Source organism: Salmo salar, chromosome 13, assembly GCF_965601325.2.
Source record: "Salmo salar chromosome 13, fSalSal1, whole genome shotgun sequence".
Lineage (NCBI taxonomy): Eukaryota > Metazoa > Chordata > Actinopteri > Salmoniformes > Salmonidae > Salmo > Salmo salar.
The window spans coordinates 94,224,171-94,245,726 of NC_138303.1; the positions used below are offsets into that span (position 1 = coordinate 94,224,171).

General features: G+C 43.2%; 2 protein-coding genes across 3 annotated transcripts in view; one reads left to right on the forward strand and one right to left on the reverse strand.

Moving 5' to 3' along the window:
* LOC106568249 (protein FAM222A) overlaps positions 1 to 7,416 on the reverse strand; it is a 36,568-nt gene extending 29,152 nt beyond the window's left edge. Inside the window, exon 1 of one of the 2 annotated variants that reach the window (XM_045692424.2) lies at positions 7,108 to 7,416. The gene's annotated coding sequence lies outside the window, so the exon portion shown is untranslated. The remainder of the gene's footprint in view (positions 1 to 7,107) is intronic. The other variant, XM_014138420.3, reaches the window with a different exon arrangement.
* A 10,057-nt stretch (positions 7,417 to 17,473) lies between these two features.
* Positions 17,474 to 21,484, forward strand: LOC106568248 (ankyrin repeat and LEM domain-containing protein 2-like). Its single transcript, XM_014138419.1, is given in 13 exon segments — positions 17,474 to 17,831; positions 17,919 to 18,087; positions 18,284 to 18,473; positions 18,576 to 18,749; positions 18,889 to 19,011; positions 19,158 to 19,220; positions 19,320 to 19,502; positions 19,900 to 20,006; positions 20,138 to 20,337; positions 20,474 to 20,525; positions 20,676 to 20,972; positions 21,092 to 21,223; positions 21,331 to 21,484. Coding segments are annotated over 13 exon segments (2,202 nt in total).
* Positions 21,485 to 21,556: the final 72 nt, after the last annotated feature.

Below are 21,556 nucleotides of genomic sequence, written 5' to 3' on the forward strand. Positions count from 1 at the left end.
AATAACTCTGAAATCTCCATCCCTAACTACAACATTTTCAGACAAGATAGAACGGCCAAAGGGGGTGGAGTTGCAATCTACTGCAGAGATAGCCTGCAGAGTTCTGTCCTACTATCCAGGTCTGCACCCAAACAATTTGAACTTCTACTTTTAAAAATCCACCTCTAAAAACAAGTCTCTCACCGTTGCCGCCTGCTATAGACCACCCTCTGCCCCCAGCTGTGCTCTGGATACCATATGTGAACTGATTGCCCCCCATCTATCTTCAGAGCTCGTGCTGCTAGGTGACCTAAACTGTGACATACTTAGCACCCCAGCCATCCTACAATCTAAGCTTGATGCCCTCAATCTCACACAAATGATCAATGAACCTACCAGGTACAACCCCAATGCCGTAAACACGGGCACCCTCATAGATATCATCCTAACCAACTTGCCCTCTAAATTCACCTCTGCTGTTTTCAACCAAGATCTCAGCGATCACTGCCTCCTTGCCTGCATCCGTAATGGGTCTGCGGTCAAACGACCTCCACTCATCACTATCAAACGCTCCCTGAAACACTTCAGCGAGCAGGCCTTTCTAATCGACCTGGCCCGGGTATCCTGGAAGGATATCGACCTCATCCCGTCAGTAGAGAATGCCTGGTTATTTTTTTTAAATGCCTTCCCAACCATCTTAAATAAGCATGCCCCATGCAAGAAATGTAGAACCAGGAACAGATATAGCCCTTGGTTCTCTCCAGACCTGACTGCCCTTAACCAACACAAAAACATCCTGTGGCGTTCTGCATTAGCATCGAACAGCCCCCGTGAAATGCAACTTTTTAGGGAAGTTAGAAATCAATATACACAGGCAGTTAGAAAAGCCAAGGCTAGCTTTTTCAAGCAGAAATTTGCTTCCTGCAACACAAACTCAAAAAAGTTCTGGGACACTGTAAAGTCCATGGAGAATAAGAGCACCTCCTCCCAGCTGCCCACTGCACTGAGGATAGGAAACTCTGTCACCACCGATAAATCCACTATAATTGAGAATTTCAATAAGCATTTTACTACGGCTGGCCATGCTTTCCACCTGGCCACCCCTACCCCGGTCAACAGCACTGCACCCCCCCACAGCAACTCGCCCAAGCCTTCCCCATTTCTCCTTCTCCCAAATCCAGTCAGCTGATGTTCTGAAAGAGCTGCAAAATCTGGACCCCCACAAATCAACCGGGCTAGACAATCTGGACCCTTTCTAAAATTATCTGCCGAAATTGTTGCAACCCCTATTACTAGCCTGTTCAACCTCTCTTTCGTGTCGTCTGAGATTCCCAGAGATTGGAAAGCAGCTGCGGTCATCCCCCTCTTCAAAGGGGGGGACACTCTTGACCCAAACTGCTACAGACCTATATCTATCCTACCCTGCCTTTCTAAGGTCTTCGAAAGCCAAGTTAACAAACAGATCACCGACCATTTTGAATCCCATCGTACCTTCTCCGCTATGCAATCTGGTTTCAGAGCTGGTCATGGGTGCACCTCAGCCACGCTCAAGGTCCTGAACGATATCTTAACTGCCATCGATAAGAAACAGTACTGTGCAGCCGTATTCATTGACCTGGCCAAGGCTTTCGACTCTGTCAATCACCACATCGGCAGACTCAACAGCCTTGGTTTCTCAAATGATTGCCTCGACTGGTTCACCAACTAATTCTCAAACAGAGTTCAGTGTGTCAAATCTGAGGTCCTGTTGTCCGGGCCTCTGGCAGTCTCTATGGGGGTGCCACAGGGTTCAATTCTTTGGCCGACTCTCTTCTCTGTATACATCAATGATGTCGCTCTTGCTCCTGGTGAGTCTCTGATCTACGCAGACGACACCATTCTGTATACTTCTGGCCCCTCTTTGGACACTGTGTTAACAACCCTCCAGACGAGCTTCAATGCCATACAACTCTCCTTCCGTGGCCTCTAACTGCTCTTAAATACAAGTAAAACTAAATGCATGCTCTTCAACCGATCGCTGCCTGCACCTGCCCGCCTGTCCAGCATCACTACTCTGGACGGTTCTGACTTAGAATATGTGGCCAACTATAAATACCTAGGTGTCTGGTTAGACTGTAAACTCTCCTTCCAGACTCACATCAAACATCTCCAATCCAAAGTTAAATCTAGAATTGGCTTCCTATTTCGCAACAAAGCATCCTTCACTCATGCTGCCAAACATACCCTCGTAAAACTGACCATCTTACCGATCCTCGACTTCGCCGATGTCATTTACAAAATAGCCTCCAACACCCTACTCAACAAATTGGATGCAGTCTATCACAGTGCCATCCGTTTCGTCACCAAAGCCCCATATACTACCCACCACTGCGACCTGTACGCTCTCATTGGCTGGCCCTCACTTCATACTCTTCGCCAAACCCACTGGCTCCAGGTCATCTTCAAGACCCTGCCAGGTAAAGTCCCGCCTTATCTCTGCTCGCTGGTCACCATAGCTGCACCCACCCGTAGCACGCGTTCCAGCAGGTATATCTCACTTGTCACCCCCAGAGCCAATTCCTCCTTTGGCAGCCTCTCCTTCCAGTTCTCTGCTGCCAATGACTGGAACGAACTACAAAAATCTCTGCAACTGGAAACACTTATTTTCCTCACTAGCTTTAAGCACCAGCTGTCAGAGCAGCTCACAGATCACTGCACCTGTACATAGCCCATCTATAAATAGCCCAAACAACTACCTCTTCCCCTACTGTATTTATTTATTTATTTAGCTCCTTTGCACCCCAGTATTTCTACTTTGCACACTCATCTACTGTCAAATCTACCATTCCAGTGTTTTAATTGCTATATTGTATTTACTTTGCCACCATGGCCTATTTATTGCTTTTACCTCCCTTATCTCACCTCATTTGCTCACATTTTAAATAGACTTATTTTTCAACTGTATGTTTGTTTTACTCCATGTGTAACTCTGTGTTGTTATATGTGTCGAACTGCTTTGCTTCATCTTGGCCAAGTCGCAGTTGTAAATGAGAACTTGTTCTCAACTTGCGTACCTGGTGAAATAAAAGGTGAAATGAATAAAATAAAATCTATTTTTTATAAAAATGTTCTAAACCTTACTAACAACAAAATATTAATCACATTTTGGCCAAGGGAGCCATGGAATAAGTTGAGTATGTAATTTTATTAATTTAATGAATTAGTTCTGGGAGGCTCACACGGGATATTGATATCCACAGTACTGCACCAATTCTTTGTTTTTAACATAAAATGCACTATAATTTAAGATTAAAACTGCAAAGTTCTCTTTCTGCCTCATGAATTAAAATATATATATATATATTATTAGACACCAAGAGGCGGGCCTTTGAAATGTTCCTTCCCAGGGCATGGGACCTGGTTCATCCAGCCATGCACTGCCAAAGTCATAGTAAAACTCCTTGTATGCTACTTTTCTCTCACTGTAATTGTGTTCTGATTATGAGGGGTTCCCTGATGGAGACCTGCATGGAGAGCAGAGGGGAACAGGCCAGAAGATGACAAATCCCCTCCCATCATGGATCAAGAGTCTGGAGATAATGTGCTGATGGGGTGTGAGAAGATCTGTGTAAAACCCCAGGGAGATGACTGTTTGTAATTCGACCCGATCTGTTAGCCTCTGATACACTAACTACAGACTGGCCAAGCCATAAAAAGCTTAGTGAAACGTTTCTCGGGTGAACACAAAGCACAAGCCAAGCCAATATCTAGAATGTCAATTAGAGCAGAGTATGTCGATGTATCAGTTTGGCTACAAGGCTACTCAGTCAATGTCTGGCATCCCCACTAGGCCTGGGTTATATCATTCCAGTATAATAAACACATCTAAGCATATTTTCCATCCTCCAACCCAAATGTTCCCCAAAATGAATGACGTTGTCTGTCAAAACCAACACAGACATTACAGGCAAAGCCAAAACAATTTGAGTATTTAGATTGACTTTAAGCTCCGTCATATATTAAACATGGAGCATTACACACTGAGTGACAGCTGAAATTAAGAAGCACAATATATAGACAAAAGTATGTGGACACCCCTTCAAATTTGTGGATTTGGCTATTTCAGCCACACCCGTTGCTGACAGGTGTATAACACAGCCATGCAATCTCCATAGACAAACATTGGCAGTAGAATGGTTTTACTGAAGAGCTCAGTGACTTCCAACGTGGAACCGTCAAAGGATGCCACCACTCCAACAAGTCAGTTCGTCAAATTCCTGCCCTGCTACAGTGCTGTTATTTGGAAGTGGAAACTTCTAGGAACAACAAAGGCTCAGCCGCAAAGTGGTAGGCCACACAAGCTCACAGAACAATGCATAGTGCCAACGGTAAAGTTTGGTGGAGGAGGAATAATGGTCTGGGGCTGTTTTTCATGGTTCAGGCTATGCCCCTTAGCTCCAGTGAAGGGAAATCTTAACACTACAGCATACAATGACATTATGGACCAGTGTTTCCTAACCCTGGTCCTCAAGTACCCCCAACAGTACACCGTTTCAGCACTTGACAAACACCTCAATCAACTCATTGAGGGCTTGATGATTCTTTTATTTAACTAGGCAAGTGAGGACGACGCTGGGCCAAATGTGCGCTGCCTTATGGGACTTCCAATCACGGCCAGATGTGATACAGCCTGGATTTGAACCAGGGACTGTAGTGACACCTCTTGCACTAAGATGCAGTGCCTTAGACCGCTGTGCCACTCAGGAGCTGTATGGATTTCGCTTTGTGCACAGAGGCATTGCCATGCTGAAACAGGAAAGGGCCTTCCCCAAACTGTTGCCACAAAGTTGTAAGCACAGAAACGTCTAGAATAGTGTTTCCCAAACCTGGCCCTCGAGTACCCCCGACAGTACACATTTTTATTGTAACCATGGACAACCACACCTGAGTTAACTTGGGCTCCTGAGTGGCGCAGTGGTCTAAGGCACTGCATCTCAGTGCTAGAGGCATCACTGCAGACCCTGGTTCGATCCCGGACTGTATCACAACCGGCCGTGATCGGGAGTCCCATTGGGCGGTGCACAATTGGCCCAGTGTCGTCCAAGTTAGGGAGGGTTTGGCCGGGGTAGGCCGTCATTGTGAAATAAGAATCTGTTCTTAACTGACTTGCCTAGTTAAATAAAGGTTACATTTTTCTTTTTAAATAATGTTTGTCAAGATCGGCCTGCACAGAGCTCTGACCTCAACTCCATCGAACACCTTTGGGATGAATTGGAACACCGACTGCGAACCAGGCTTAATCACTAATGCTCGTGGCTGAATGGAAGCAAGTCCCAGCAGCAATGTTCCAACATCTAGTGGAAAGCCTTCCCAGAAGAGTGGAGGCTGTTATAGCAGCAAAGGGAGGGACCAACTCCATATTAATGCACATGATTTTGGAATGAGATGTTCAACGAGCAGGTGTCCACATACTTTTGGTCATGTACTGTATTTAGCCACTGCTATTCAAAATGCAGATTTTACAGCATTATTAAAGTCAAACGGATTGAATGTCAACTGAAGATGTATGAATAAAGTAATTTTCATAGTGGGCATATGGGGGAGGGTTATTCAGAGCATTTTTCATTTAGTTTAATTACATTCTCTCAAAGGCCATAATGTTTATTTCAGGATTTTAATATATTCTGAGGCAATCCCATTATGATGTCAAATTATGTGAGTGGGCAGGAGTGAGAGCAGGTCCTCCCTGATGTTGTGTCAGATGCTTCATGTTATAATATTCATCCAGACAGAGGTCTTTCAGTTACTGAGGCATGGAATGAGTCCTCAGGACTATCATCATGTATATGGCCTGATGGGCTGATGAAGACTATCAATCAAAATTGTATTTACAAAGCCTGTTTACATCAGCAGATGTCACAAATTGCTTATACAGAAACCCAGCACAAAACCACAAAGAGCAAGCAGAAGACTACACTGAGAACACAGCAACTTCAATAAAATATTAATTTAGTTTTGTCATGGATATAAAAGTAAGATAAGTTGTTATTGCCATGATGTATCTCTTTTATAGGCCATGCTTAAACCACAGATGGGAAGAAGCTGTGACTTCCTGTCTCTCTAGCCAAAAAATGATCTGACACAGCCAGGAAAGTGTGCAGGATAGAATTGCAGTCTGTGCTATCCAGTTTCCCTGGGACGTTCCTACTCCTGCACTGAAGTTGACATTAAAAATTGTTGGGGGTTAGGGACGTCCCAAGGATCCCAGATAGCAAGGCGCATAATGTACATGGGCAAACTCTGCCTCTAGGTGCAACCTCCAAACTCTGCCTCTAGGTGCAATGATCCCTCCTCCGGCTTTGACAATAGACGTGGAAACTAAGCCTTTGGAGTCAGCTTTGAAGGGCCAATAACATACTTCAAAGCATTTCCTGTAACCACTGGGATTCTGACACATAAGTCCTCCTTTATTGCAGGCTGTATATCCGCCACAAAACCATTCTGCTCGCCTCAGACAAACAGAGGGGTACTTCTGAATGGAACTTCATGCCATAATATACCATTTTGGATCTTCCACGCAGTGTTTTGACTAGTTCCAAGTGCGCACAAAGATTGAAAACAGTTAGCCTAATACTCAACATATATTTTTTAAATACCTGAATATGCTTTAAAATGTTTCGGTCCTGCTGAAACAGGGCAGTAACGTCCTGTGTCCCAATCCAATAGATTGTATATTCTAGTATTATAGCTCACATCTGTCCCACAGTCTCTCGAACTAGGTTCAAACCTATATTAGTGTGGTCTACTGGTCTCATTGCGCACAAGGCATTGACGAAAGTATTACATTAATCCATCCTTATTTGATTCAACTGTAACAATCTAGGCTATATGAATGCACCACGTTTCATAAAAGGGGACCGATTGCACTCCATCCCCATAATTCAGAGCCACTTGGCGGCATTTACGTAAATCTACAAATCTCTACCATAGCCTAGGCTACTAAAATGAATGCACCTGCTGATGACCGCAAACAATGCATTTGGCCTACTAAACGGATTGTATAGCATGGCAAGATAGCCTATTAATGATAGCAAATGAGGCAAAGCAATGTATTGATCACCAGAATAGTACATAAAAACAATTTCTTACATACAGTGTTCAGTGTTATCATAAGGCTTGTTTATATTTGGCTCGATGTTCGCTCCCCTGCTCAGAAGGCGTATTTCCTTTGCCAAAGAGACGTCGCTGAAGTCCGATGAGACTGAGAATTATCGGTTTGAAAATATCCATGAAGAGAACCACTTTTAAAAAGTATTATTCGAAATGGCAAATGTCTTGATATTGAAAATGAAATCGTTTGTAGGTGTATTCATTCCAATTTTCCTCTAATGTATTCTTCTCCCCACAGCCGACCGAACTGAAATATGTCGAAATGCATGAGATGAATTCTCACGACTGAACAAAACGGGCATCCGACCAATCAATTAAGAGTATATTTGAATATTCCCACGGCTCGGCCAATCGTTTGAAACAGAAGGCGGTAACCACGGTGACGCCGCAAGCGTCTAGGTGAGCACGTTATTATTTCGCGGAAAAACTTAAAGGGGTAGTGCATGGCTCCTGTCGGTCTACAACAAAGGAGATGAAAAAAAATGTCATTCACTCATGGTTGTTCGATAAGTACTTGATCAAACACAAATTCAGCCTACATACATGGTCTCTGAAATAAACCGTGTTAACACCAATGTGTTAGGCGACCACAAAAAATGAAACATCCTCTAAATAAATGCTGCTGGCCTTGCTCAGTACACTTCAAAATGGCTTTAAAATAAATCAGAGATGAACTACCATTTGGATATCACAAAATTGGGGAGAAAAAAGGGGTAAAAGTACAAAAAATGTAAAATACATAAATTTGAGATAAAAATATGCAATTTAATGTAGGCACATAGTATTGTAATATATGTTGAATGGGATTCCTTAATGCACAGTAAGAGCTTAATCTAAACAGTTAGCTTCAAGTTTACACACCTGAATGGGAGTTGAAGTCAGGTGCAATCTGACAACCTTTCCATCACAAATTATAATTTCATCAGCAATATGCCCTTACAGCAGAGACCACTTTAATACAAAACACAGTCTCCATGGTAACTCTTGATAGCTGCTTGTTATAGCTTGTTGCTAGAAAATGATTACTTTCTGATGGTGCCAGGGACATGACCCCCCCCCCCCCTTTGTGTGTGTGTGTGTGCGTGTGAGTGTGCGTGTGCGTGTGTGTGTGTGTGTGAGAATGCTTGCAGGCGTGCATGTGTGTGTGCATGTGTTTGAACTTGACTGAAGTGAGCATCAGCTGAAAATGCACCATATAATAGGCCAATCATAAACAGATTGGATTGGATTGTTCGCAAGGTCATTGTGTTCAGCCCGAAGTGCATCAATCTTTTATACATTTCTTTTATCATACTCACCAAAAGTTTGAGCTCTGTATTCTTCGTCTGGTAGCCTATGTTGTGTATGTGGGTAGAGGGGTGGAAGGCTGCAAGGTTGTGTGATAACTATTATAATTGACTGGAACTGTCATGGCGATTCTCTTTGAAATGCCACTGGCACTAACCAAATAGCTTCTACAGTAACTGTAGTATGAACATTTTAGATTCTTCACGCTATATAGGGCTATACAGTATATATTGCAAACAGTACTGTTTTTCCAAAAATGCATTTGCAGGCTTCGCCTGGATGCCCTTGGCTTTCTTTATAATGATTTTTTTTTATCGCTTTGGTACTATTTTCACAAGTATGTGGTAAAATTTCACAACTCTTAGTACAAAGCTCAAAACAGATAATCAAATAGGCTGCTTTTTCAAAACTTTAATCACATTATCAATTGACTAAGTACAACACATAACATCACACAGTAACTGTTTCATCATATAAAGTAATTGCCTTTCACAATGCAATGGTGGATCTCTTCTCATTTGTTTAAATACATTTGACCATCACTTAATCGAACTTAATGGTTAATCACATAACTGTTTGGTAAACCTATAGATTTTAAACTAGTTTGTCTACTATAAATGGATTTTGAGAACTACAAAAATAAAATGTTGTTTGTAAAGTAGAAACATCTAAATGACCTGTATGATACATGATAACCATTCATAATGACTACTCGTTATTGCTAATTGATTTTACAAAGTGGTAACCACAACTGGTCACCATGTACAAGGGTGTGTGTGAATGTAACAGTGTAGGTTCCGTCCCTCTCTTCGCCCCAACCTGGGCTTGAACCAGGGACCCTTGCACACATCAACAACTGACACCCACAAAGCATCGTTACCCATCGCGCCACAAAAGCCGCGGCCCTTGCAACGCAAGGGGAACAACCACTTCAGGTCTCAGAGCGAGTGACGTCGCCGATTGAAACGCTATTAGCGCGCACCACCGCTAACTAACTAGCCATTTCACATCGGTTACATGAACACTTACAATTTCTTTCAATCTCCCCAGCAGGATAGGAGAGGAAGAAATCAAAGAGCTTGTGGACAAGGGGCCGTCAGAGAGGTGGGCATGGGCCCCATCAAAGAGGTCAGAGGTGGGCATGGGCCCCATCAAAGAGGTGGACATCAGAGAGGTAGGCAGATGAACAATGTGGGGGAAACATCTCCATGTGCGCAGCTATTTCTGAAGATGGTGTGGTAGGACATATGACATTACTTGGATCCTACAACTTTGCACATCTCATTGTGTTGAGCAGGCATGTGAAGGGGTCATTGTGTGGGACAATGTCATTGTGTGGGACAATGTCAGGTTCCACCCTGCAGAGGTGGTTCAGGCATGGTTTTGGGGCCATCCCCGATTTGTGACCCTATACCTGCCCCCATACACTCCTTTCCTCAACCATATTGAGGATTTTTTTTTGCATGGAGGTGGAAGGTTGAGGGAATAACAAGACTGTGCAAAACTGTCTTCAAGGCAAAGGGTGGCTACTTTGAAGAATCTAAAATCTAAAATATATTTTGATTTGTTTAACACTTCTTTTGGTTACTACTTGATTCCATGTGTGTTATTTCTACAATGTAGAAAATAGTCAACAAATTAAGAAAAACCCTTGAATGAGTAGGTGTGTCCAAACCTTTGACTGGTACTGTATGGGAATGTGTGTGTGTGTGCGTGTGTGTGTCCAGGCTAATGCTCCTGCGAGTGCAGCTGATAGTGTGCTCTGCTCTGAGGGGATGACCACTTCCACTGGCTTGCAGGTAAAACAGCATCACCCATCTCTGCCCTTAAGCTTTCTACCCCCTACAGCAGTCTAAGGCACTGCATCTCAGTGCTAGAGGCGTCACTACAGACCCTGGTTCGATTTCAGGCTGTATTACAACCGGCTGTGATTGGGAGTCCCATAGGGCAGCGCACAATTGGCCCAGTGTTGTTAGGGTTTGGCCGGGGTAGGCCGTCGTTGTAAATAAGAATTTGTTCTTAACTGACTTGCCTAGTTAAATAATAAAAATACCCCGCCATCCTGCATCTGTGACCTCATTTCCTATTTACTCAGACATGCAGAAACACCCTGTGACCACAGCATCGTTTCATTTGCAGTTGTTCAATTAGCCTTAAAACAGCCATGCCATTTTATCCATGTATTCAACATCACAGTTCACTCTGTAGCACACAGAGCCCTACTGTTCACCTCAGTGAATATTTCTAACAGTGTGAGCCAATAAACGTATTAGCCTATGAATAAAAAAATACAAACTTAAAATCTGAACTTTAATTGTGCCCTAAAGGAAATTAGACATCTGTATTCTTTAAGACAAAATTGGACACTTACCATGCATAGTGTCATATAATAACCACTCGAACGTACAGCGGCTTTTATGAAGAATATTGAATTATGTCTTGACAATACCCCTGAGTGCCATTCTTCAATATGAATAAGGGCTTTGAATGGTAAATGAGGTTACCATGCCAACCCCTTGTCTTATATGATATAAAATACATGGAGAAATGTTCTCCCAGTAACTGTTGTTGCTGCCAGCCTTAAACAATGCAAAACACACTAATTAATTCATAAATTAGCTAATCGATCAAAGGGAAATTACTTTCATCCCCTTGAGCTTGTGACAGCAGAATAATTTGGAAAGGGCCCCTCCGCATTTAGTCTATCAGGACTCCTTATGCATATGAATGTTTTACAGTAATACAGAACATTTTCTTCAGCTAAAAGATAATGATAATGTACTCATTCTTTTAGGCTTACTTAATTTGTGTTAAACCGTCTTTTGCAGTTCTTACTGATAGTACTGCAAGTTTCATTCATCAGTCATAGACAGGGAATAATACACCCTCATTGTAATATATTCTCAAAGTCTGAAATGGTTCAATAGAAAGACACCGAAAAAGACCCCCACACCAGCATGATGATAATGATAGAATTAGTGTATGACCAGCCTAATTAGAAATAGAAAATGTACTCTTAAGATAAGTTTTAAAATTACTTCGTGGAATCAATCCACAATGTGGTTATATTCCTCTAATTTCAGTTTCCTTTTTAAATTGATCTCCTCTATTTGATGTTTCATTAGAAAATAATGACTTTCAAAAGCAGAGTGTCTTTGATGAAGCAATTAACCACAACCAGGAAGAGAGAGCATTAAGTGAATTTCAACGGCAAAACTCAAAGGGCAGTCACTCATCTGAACGTGTTTCGCTATGTTTAAATTTAGATTAGATTACCATTCTCAAACAGTAATTTTGCAGGATGTTAATTCTCCCCTTTCACTCAAAAATATTCTGCAGCAGTACTGTATGTCAACATGTTTACAATATAGTATGTAAAATATATCCATGCTATATTGGCAAACTACAGTTATTCTTCCTAATGTACAGTAAATCATATGATTTTCTAGTCTCCCATGAAAAATGAAATTTTAGCATGAAGTGAAATTCTGTATAAAGAGATTGAGAAATTCAAATTGAGCTATAATTCTGTCAGACAAAAGGGGTTAAATGTTCCTCTAGCTAGCAAGATTTAACACACACACACACACACACACACACACACACACACACACACACACACACACACACACACACACACACACACACACACACACAGCTTAAATGCTTTATATAAACAGAACATTTTGTTTTCAATTAATGCTTGATGAAGCAGTGAAAAATCATCATCTTGATTATAATGTTGATGTTTAATCCCCCTAAAAGAGAAACAACAAGGAGAGAGATGGAGATTATTTTTAATCCAGGGAGCCGCTTAGCAAAAACAATAGCATGACCAAGGGGACACACCGAGGGATGCAAATATGGATACATTTTGTCTGCCAAATATAACAAAGAGAAACAACATGCGGAAGCTGTCTGTGCAATCTGTGAAATGCTTTTAGGGAATGGAGGAAAAATGAAATCTAGATTGAAAACCATCTATGTGATTACATTTACCCTGAAAGGCTGAGACAGATGTCTTCGACCTTATATTAATCAATACAAAACTATAAAGCATGATGATAATCTAATCACTGCATTACCATGTTAGCTCTCCACATTGGAAAACTGGTGTTACAAAAGCCAATATGAATATAGGCCAAACCAGGATCCAAATATGGCATTTTTGTAATTCTGGTTAATGTTCATGCTCAAATTATATTTGTTAGGCATTGTTTTCATATTTATTTAATACAGCAAACAACATCTGCTCAGTTTGAATGATCAACACTATATATTTTTAAACATTTTATTTAACCTTTATTTAACTAGGCAAGTCAGTTATGAACAAATTCTTATTTACAATGACGGCTTACCCCGGGCCAAACCCGGACGACGCTGAGCCAATTGTGTACCGCCCTATGGGACTCCCAAACATGGCCGGATGTGATGCAGCCTGGATATAACACTATAAAATATGTTCACAGACTGTTTAGACTCAGGTCTATTCACTAAAAGATACTCTCAACCAAGACCCCCTGTGCTTTCCCAACTCCCATATAGCTACATCCTATCTCAGTCATGCCATTTAGCTGCTGGTTGACTCTCTCACTGCTGAGGATGTCAGGCAGGCCCCCTCCCTCTACAGAGTGTCCTCATCAGAGCGGAATGAACCTGGCGCTGACACTAATAAAGAATACCATCTGTGCCTGGCAGGCGGAAGGAAAGAGGCGAGTGAACCAATGAACTTCTCTGTAGCATCTCCTCTCTCACCCCATGCCACTGGCTCCCCTGAGCTCTGTCATGATGAAAGGGGAAGAGTGGTGCAGGGGTAATTAAATTCCAGCAGGGGTCAGAGGCGACCCCGATAGCACTATCTGTAACAGGGTCAGCAGAGACATTATGACTGAGGTTCAGAAATGTCAAAGAGACTAATTGTGGAAAAACATTATCTTCAAATTGCTCCATCTCTCAGACGATCACATACAGTTCAACAATATGAGTACCGTACTCAACAGTACCTATGGGGAGGAAAATAGCCCCCTGGTCTCATGTAGTGGAGAGGTGAAGTTGTATTATCATACACTTTATCTCTGAGAGAAGGCTTATACAAATTATATAAACATTAAAAAAATTACTATATCTACATTTGTGTTCATTGTGCCTTTTTTCTTTTCTGTATTATTGAGAATCCACTTTCATCTTCAAATTGTACCTCCTGAGTGGCACAATGCTATAAGGCACTGCATGTCAGTGCTAGAGCTGTCACTACAGACACCCTGGTTTGAATCCAGACTGTATCACAACCAGCTGTGATTGGGAGTCCCATAGGCCGGTGCTCAGTTGGCCCAGCGTCGCCTGGGTTTGGCCGGTGTAGGCCGTCAGTTGAAAATAAGAATTTATTCTTAACTGACTTGCCTGGTTAAATAAAGGTCAAACAAAATTGGAATTATGATCCGATGCAATTCTTTGAAAATGTATTGACAAATATATTTATAACTAACCCCCTTCTGTCTGTGGCATTGCCACCTGCTGGTTTACATTGCCTCTCACAACCATACTTCACTTCACAACTAGTTTTACGAGATTATGCATCTCAAATACACCAAGGCTGGTTGACTGGAATGTGGACCGCCCAGTCTGGAAAAATAGATCAGCACTACAAGCACGAGTCTGAAGTAAGATATCAATTTAACTGATTACAAAATGTATTCAAGAACGTCTACAGGTCAATTTATTTAAGTTAAAGAAATGTTTGGCTCGTAATGTAATTTGGCTTTACAGCCACTATAAGAGACTGTCATCAACTGACATCATGACATTAGCTAGGGTGGCTAGTTAGGTAAAAGTTAGCTGTGGTAGCCTAACGTTAGCTACAATCGCAATGGAAATGTACACCTAGCAGCACTAACGTTAAGTGTATCAAAACCAATCGATTATGGGGCACAGGGGCAGCTATTGTGAGAACTGGGTCGGCCTAAGTATGTGTCGTAGCCTAAATAATTAATATTATACTATTTATTGATTATGTGAATGAAAATGCCATCGAGCTGCAAAGCACATTGAATTGAATGACGCCACACACACAGGGCGCATTCGATTATGCTGAGCCGCGAGGCACGGGTCTATGCCTGCAACACAAACTCAAAAAAGTTCTGGGACACTGTAAAGTCCATGGAAAATAAGAACACCTCCTCCCAGCTGCCCACTGCACTGAGGATAGGAAACTCTGTCACCACCGATAAATCCACTATAATTGAGAATTTCAATAAGCATTTTTCTACGGCTGGCCTTGCTTTCCACCTGGCTACCCCTACCGCGGTCAACAGCACTGCACCCCCCACAGCTACCCGCCCAGGCCTTCCCTATTTCTCCTTCTCCCAAATACAGTCAGCTGATGTTCTGAAAGAGCTGCAAAATCTGGACCCCTACAAATTAGCCGGGCTAGACAATCTGGACACTTTCTTTCTAAAATGATCTGCCGAAATTGTTGCAACCCCTATTACTAGCCTGCTCAACCTCTCTTTCGTGTCGTCTGAGATTCCCAAAGATTGGAAAGCAGCTGCGGTCATCCCCCTCTTCAAAGGGGGGGACACTCTTGACCCAAACTGCTACAGACCTATATCTATCCTACCCTGCCTTTCTAAGGTCTTCGAAAGCCAAGTCAACAAACAGATTACCGACCATTTCGAATCCCACCGCACCTTCTCCGCTATGCAATCTGGTTTCAGAGCTGGTCATGGGTGAACCTCAGCCACGCTCAAGGTCCTAAACGATATCGTAACCGCCATCGATAAGAAACAATACTGTGCTGCCGTATTCATTGACCTGGCCAAGGCTTTCGACTCTGTCAATCACCTCATCCTCATCGGCAGACTCAATAGCCTTGGTTTCTCAAATGATTGCCTCGCCTGGTTCACCAACTGCTTTTCCGATAGAGTTCAATGTGTCAAATTGGATGGCCTGTTGTCCGGGCCTCTGGCAGTCTCTATGGGGTTGCCACAGGGTTCAATTCTTGGGCCAACTCTTTTCTCTGTATACATCAATGATGTCACTCTTGCTGCTGGTGAGTCTCTGATCCACCTCTACGCAGACGACACCATTCTGTATACCTCTGGCCACTCTTTGGACACTGTGTTAACAACCCTCCAGACGAGCTTCAATGCCATACAACTCTCCTTCCGTGGCCTACAACTGCTCTTAAATACAAGGTAAACTAAATGCATGCTCTTCATCGCTGCCTGCACCAGCCCGCCCGTCCAGCATCACTACTCTGGATGGTTCTGACTTAGAATATGTGGATAACTACAAATACCTAGGTGTCTGGTTAGACTGTAAACTCTCCTTCCAGATTCACTTCAAACATCTCCAATCCAAAGTTAAATTGGCTTCCTATTTCACATCAAAGCATCCCTCACTCACGCTGCCAAACATACCCTCGTAAAACTGACCATCCTACCGATCCTCGACTTCGGTGATGTCATTTACAAAATAGCCTCCAACACCCTACTCAATAAATTGGATGCAATCTATCACAGTGCCATCCGTTTTGTCACCAAAGCCCCATATACTACCCACCACTGCGACCTGTACACTCTCGTTGGCTGGCCCTCGCTTCATACTCATCGCCAAACCCACTGGCTCCAGGTCATCTACTAGACCCTGCTAGGTAAAGTCCCCCCTTATCTCAGCTCACTGGTCACCATAGCAACACCCACCTGTAGCACGCGCTCCAGCAGGTATATCTCTCTGGTCACCCCCAAAGTCAATTCCTCCTTTGGCCGTCTCTCCTTCCAGTTCTCTGTTGCCAATGACTGGAACAAACTATAAAAATCTCTGAAACTGGAAACACTTATCTCCCTCACTAGCTTTAAGCACCAGCTGTCAGAGCAGCTCACAGATCACTGCACCTGTACATAGCCCATCTAGAATTTAGCCCAAATAACTACCTCTTCCCCTACTGTATTTATTTATTTATTTATTTTGCTCCTTTGCACCCCATTATTTCTATTTCTACTTTGCACTTTCTTCCACTACAAATCTACCATTCCAGTGTTTTACTTGCTATATTGTATTTACTTTGCCACCATGGCCTTTTTTGCCTTTACCTCCCTTATCTCACCTCATTTGCTCACATTGTATATAGACTTATTTTTCTACTGTATTATTTACTGTATGTTGTTTTACTCCATGTGTAACTCTGTGTTGTTGCATGTGTCGAACTGCTTTGCTTTATCTTGGCCAGGTCGCAATTGTAAATGAGAACTTGTTCTCAACTTGCCTACCTGGTTAATAAAGGCTTCCCAAATAATTAGACGAGGAAGTGTAAGCACAAACATAGCCTATTTAGCTAAGACAGAAATAAGATATTCTCCTCTCTTCTACTGTAGGTATGCAATTCAACATGTCTATTGTGAAACTTACTCCTCAGCCTGAAGTGTCTTGTGGCACCACTGGTAAGACTCTTCTAAGAGAGTGGTCACGTGTTCTAGCAAGGCAGAGGTCTGAGTTCGCTCCAGGTATTGGCTGAATCGTGAGGAAGTGGTATTCACTAAGCAAGCAGCATGATTTCCTTTACACTACCAACATTCATAAAAATATATATTTACTTTTTCATGTTTTCGAGGACACCCTGCAGTACCTGCATACATTGGCAAAAGGATTGTCTACAACGGAATGTACAGTACCAGTCAAATGTTGTCTACGTACCCCTAGGGAGCCGCGGACCCCTGGTTGAATACCCTGTTCCATATAAAAAAGATACATGCGTAGGCTACAATGATGTATAGTAGCTAAGTATGTTCTGTTGTAGACTATCGTTTTTCCAATTCATGCATATTGTGGTTGAATCACATCTTATTTGTAGCCTATGACACGATGTGTACCATTTTGTTTGACGTGGTTATCTACTGTTTTAAGCCCAGGAACAACAACTTAAAAGTGTAATTTCTGATGTGAATTAGTAGTATTTTTTCCCCGAAGATGTATGCGTGTCATTTGACTATATTCTTATGTAGTATGTAACATGACTTCTCTGGGTATGCCACATTTATTTATCCTAGGTACTGACAGAAACATGGAGGAAGTCATGAGCAGGCTGCAGACATTGAGTGCAGATCAACTACGGCAGGAGATTATCGGAGCAGGGCTGAAGTGTGGCCCCCTTACCCCCACTACAAGAGCCATCTTTGAGAGGAAGCTGGCCAGAGCCCTCCTGGAGAAGCAAGGAGGGGATGGAGGGGTGACTGATAGAGGTAGCTCCTCCAATACAGAGTCTAATGGACCCACAACGAACAGAGTAGAAACTGACCACAATCTGGGACTCAAATCACCAGCAGAGGAGGGTAAAGAGACAGAGGAATGGGATGAACCAGCACATCCCCTTGTTCACTATGGTGTATGTCCTCATTGGGAGGAGTCAGTGGTAGCTGATGGTAAGACCTATTTTTTGTACTATGAATAGTGCATGATAGATTGTCTGAGTTCAATGGCTCTATGTCCCCCCCCCCCCCCTCCGCTAGACAAAGTCCATGTATATGTGGACCGGAAGAAAGCTCTGAGAGCAATGATGACAATGAAAGGGTCCAGGTTTAAGCCCTTTTCAACACGAGAGGAAGCTGAGAAATTCTCAAAATGCATGAACGACATTAGCCCTTCAGTCAGCCAGGCGGGCCCCAGAGGGTGCTGGAAGCTGTAGTCCATATAGGTATGTCTGCTTCATAGCATAGCTGTATCTAATACAGAGCCACTATATAGATAGAGAGCTAGATGGATCATTCACCTCTTTTGTGTCATGTAAAATTAACAAGAAAAGTGTTTTTCGAGTGAGTTACTCACTCCACACTGATCAACATGCATACAACAACACTGTTGTCCTCCCAGGCAGCCCTATCGCAGGGGGAACTTCACCTGTGAACCTGGAGAGGGCCAATGATTTCCGTAGCCCCCGCACCCAAGACCTGACAGCCAAGCTGAGGAACGCTGTGGAGAAGGGGGACAAGGAAGCCTTCAGCAGGCTGGTCTGGGCCAACCCACGCTACCTCATCGGATCTGGAGACAACCCCACCATCGTCCATGTATGGTTCATATGACTCATGCATCTAACATCTCCATGAGAGCAGAAAGGTACTTCACATTATCTCACGTGGTCAAATAACTCACCCTCTTCATGTTTGTAGGAAGGGTGCCATTACAATGTCCTGCATGGGGCGGCCAAAGAGAACCAGTCTGGGATGGTCCAGCTCCTCCTGGACACCCTGGAGAGTCCAGACTTCATGAGACTCATGTATCCTGATGACCAGGAAGCCATGTTACACCAACGCATCCGCTACCTCAACACACCTGGCAAAGCAGTGAGAACTTATATGAACCGTATTTGTGTTATACACAGGTAGTCGGCACAATACACACATACATTGTAGTCTGTTAATTTGAGTTAAAGTGTGTAAATGTAGTAATACGATGTGCTGAATGTGTGTGATGTTTTTGCAGATCAATGAAACTCCTCTTCACTTTGCCTGTAAGTTTGGATGTCCAGACGTGGTCAACATGCTGTGTTGTCATCCTGGTTCTGACAAACAGCGGCAGAACAAGTACAACCAGAAGCCCTCTAGTGTAAGCTATGAAATACAGAATCGCTTTTTTTGCACTTAAACACTTAAGCATTCCATTTTTGCTCAGTAAGGTGTATTGTCCCATGAATTTCATGCCAGAAACTGAACACTTTAGAAGACTAAATAGTTGTATTACTGCTTTTACAGGTGATATGCGAGAGGAAAAACAAAACCCCTGTCATAAAAAAGAAAATCAAGGAATATTTGGAGGGTAAGTTTAAATGTTTGCCAATGCTGGCTATAACACCGTTTTGTGAGTGCAAATTCCAACTTGTGAACACATTGCTAACTTTTAACCTTGCTGACACTGAACGGCGCTATGTTCCCTTGCTGAGGGATACCAACAACAGCTTCCAGCCTGTGATTGGCTTGCCATGGTCTCCACGCCCATTGGAGGTGGATTTTAATTCGCTGGGATCTGCAGTGGTCGGGAGTCCCATAGAGCCAGTCATGACTGTGAAAGCTTTTGTGGGACCACTCAGTCCTTCTAAGGTAACAGCATCATTTGAAATCATATTCATTCTCAATAACTTGGAGTATTGGTATTACAATTTACCCCTAATGGTGAAGGTACATAAGGCTGTCAGAATTTAGATATGATTTCATTGTTTTAGCACGATCCACAGAGTTTTTAAACTATGGCGCATGACCATGCGTCAATAAATCAGCACAATCTACTTTTTGGTCTGCTGGAGTCTTTCAGCTGAATTTGGGATCATGCATACAATGTCAATTTTGATACAAAAAAAGAGTAAGGAAGAGTAATGTACAATATGGCGAACTTAGCTAACAAGGCTTTTGTGGTAAGTGCATGGATGCCGCCATCTTTATGCACCTCCACTATTCTATGTCTCTAAACGTTACAAGCCAGTAACTGTTTGTCTTCCAGGCAGATGAGTTCCACAGACTAAGGAGAACTCCACCCAGGGATTGAGCAGAGTATTTCCACTGTATTCTCAAATCTGACCCTGACCGGGGAGCAGAGCGTGTGGGGAGGTGAGTGAACAGAATAATAATAACGACAGTGGGCAAATTACCATGATTAGGATTAAACAAAACAGCATTTGGGTCCCAAAGGGAACAGACATAGTACAGTGGTATATTATCTGAGTGATCCCCATTGTCAGGGAGATTGCACATGACATGGGGCATCCTTGGGCAGAGTACTGGGACTTCCTGGATAGCTTCATTGACCTGTCTACAGAGGAGGGACTGAGGAGGTTGGAGGAGTATCTGGATAGGAAGGACCAGACTGAGCCTCCCCTAGAAAGATATGGGAAGACAGAGGGGACTGGTGCTGGATTTAAAACATCAACCCCCGCCAAAGGTAAGCACTTCCACAACAAACCTTAGAAACATGGATTGTATGTGATAACATCATATTATTAAATGCTTAAAATTATAGTGGGAAATCCCCCCAAAATAATCTACAATTCATCATGTGGTTGATGATGTCATTCCAGACGAGCAGAACCAGAGCCATGTCCTGATAAACAACATCCTGAATGACAGAAGGTCTCCATCAAAGGAGAAAAGTTCCCAGTCTCCTGTGTGTAACCTCCTGCCATAGTTTGAGAAATCTAGCCTAAAGGATGGCTCTGTCCAAGTGAAGGACCAGGAGGAGGTAAAGAGTGTTGAGGGCCGTCTGGCTCCCTCTGTACCCAGGAAAGAGGGCCTGGGCCTGGGGGATGACAGTTTCTGGAGGACCTGGGAGGGGAGCCAGGGGAAGAGGCAGGTGGAGGAGCTCTCCAACCCCAGCTCAGAGGAGTATCTGACAGCAGACGAGGGCTCAGACTCTGAGTGCCCAGGTAGTCCCAGAGATGGGCGAGACGGGAGAAGAGAAAGTAGAGGCTCAGGATCCTCTAGCGTATCTTACAAATCCACGAAAGGAGACGCTTCGAAAGAAACAATTCTGACAACCGACACCCCTACAAGACGAAGACAGGAACTGTTCATGGACGGGTAAGTCTATATTTACTGTAACAGTAAATTATATCAGTCAACCTGTCAAAATGATCTGCAGCATTTGTTTTGGTAACCCAAGGATGTGTTAACCAATGTTCTTTGAATCTTTCTTGCAGGGAATGTCCCACCAAGTTGGACAGTGAGGTCCTGCCTGCAATGAATAACATGGAGATTGACCCTGAGAGAAACCCCTGCATTACTAGGTGGAGGAACACCATTATGGCCTATCCCTCTTCACAGTGGCTAAGGTGAGTTAGATACCTATTCCGTTTCTTTATGCTGTGTCAACAGACTTGTACCTGTATTGTCTTCGATGCTCCAGGTGGTTCATTCTGCTGATGTTGTGTATTTCCAGCCGGCCAAGGCCGACAAGGAGGAAAAGCTTGACTGGGACACCAAACTGTTCTCCCAGCAGGCTCAGCTTTTGCAGCCCAGGCCCCCACACTCCTGCTCAGAGCTGTTACACCCAGACCATCCTCTGCAGGACTCTCTTCCGCTCCCCAAACTGACCCAGGGAAACCACAAGAAAACAGGATGTCACGTCCCAGGATCTGAAGGTGGTGTTGCACATACAAAAGGGA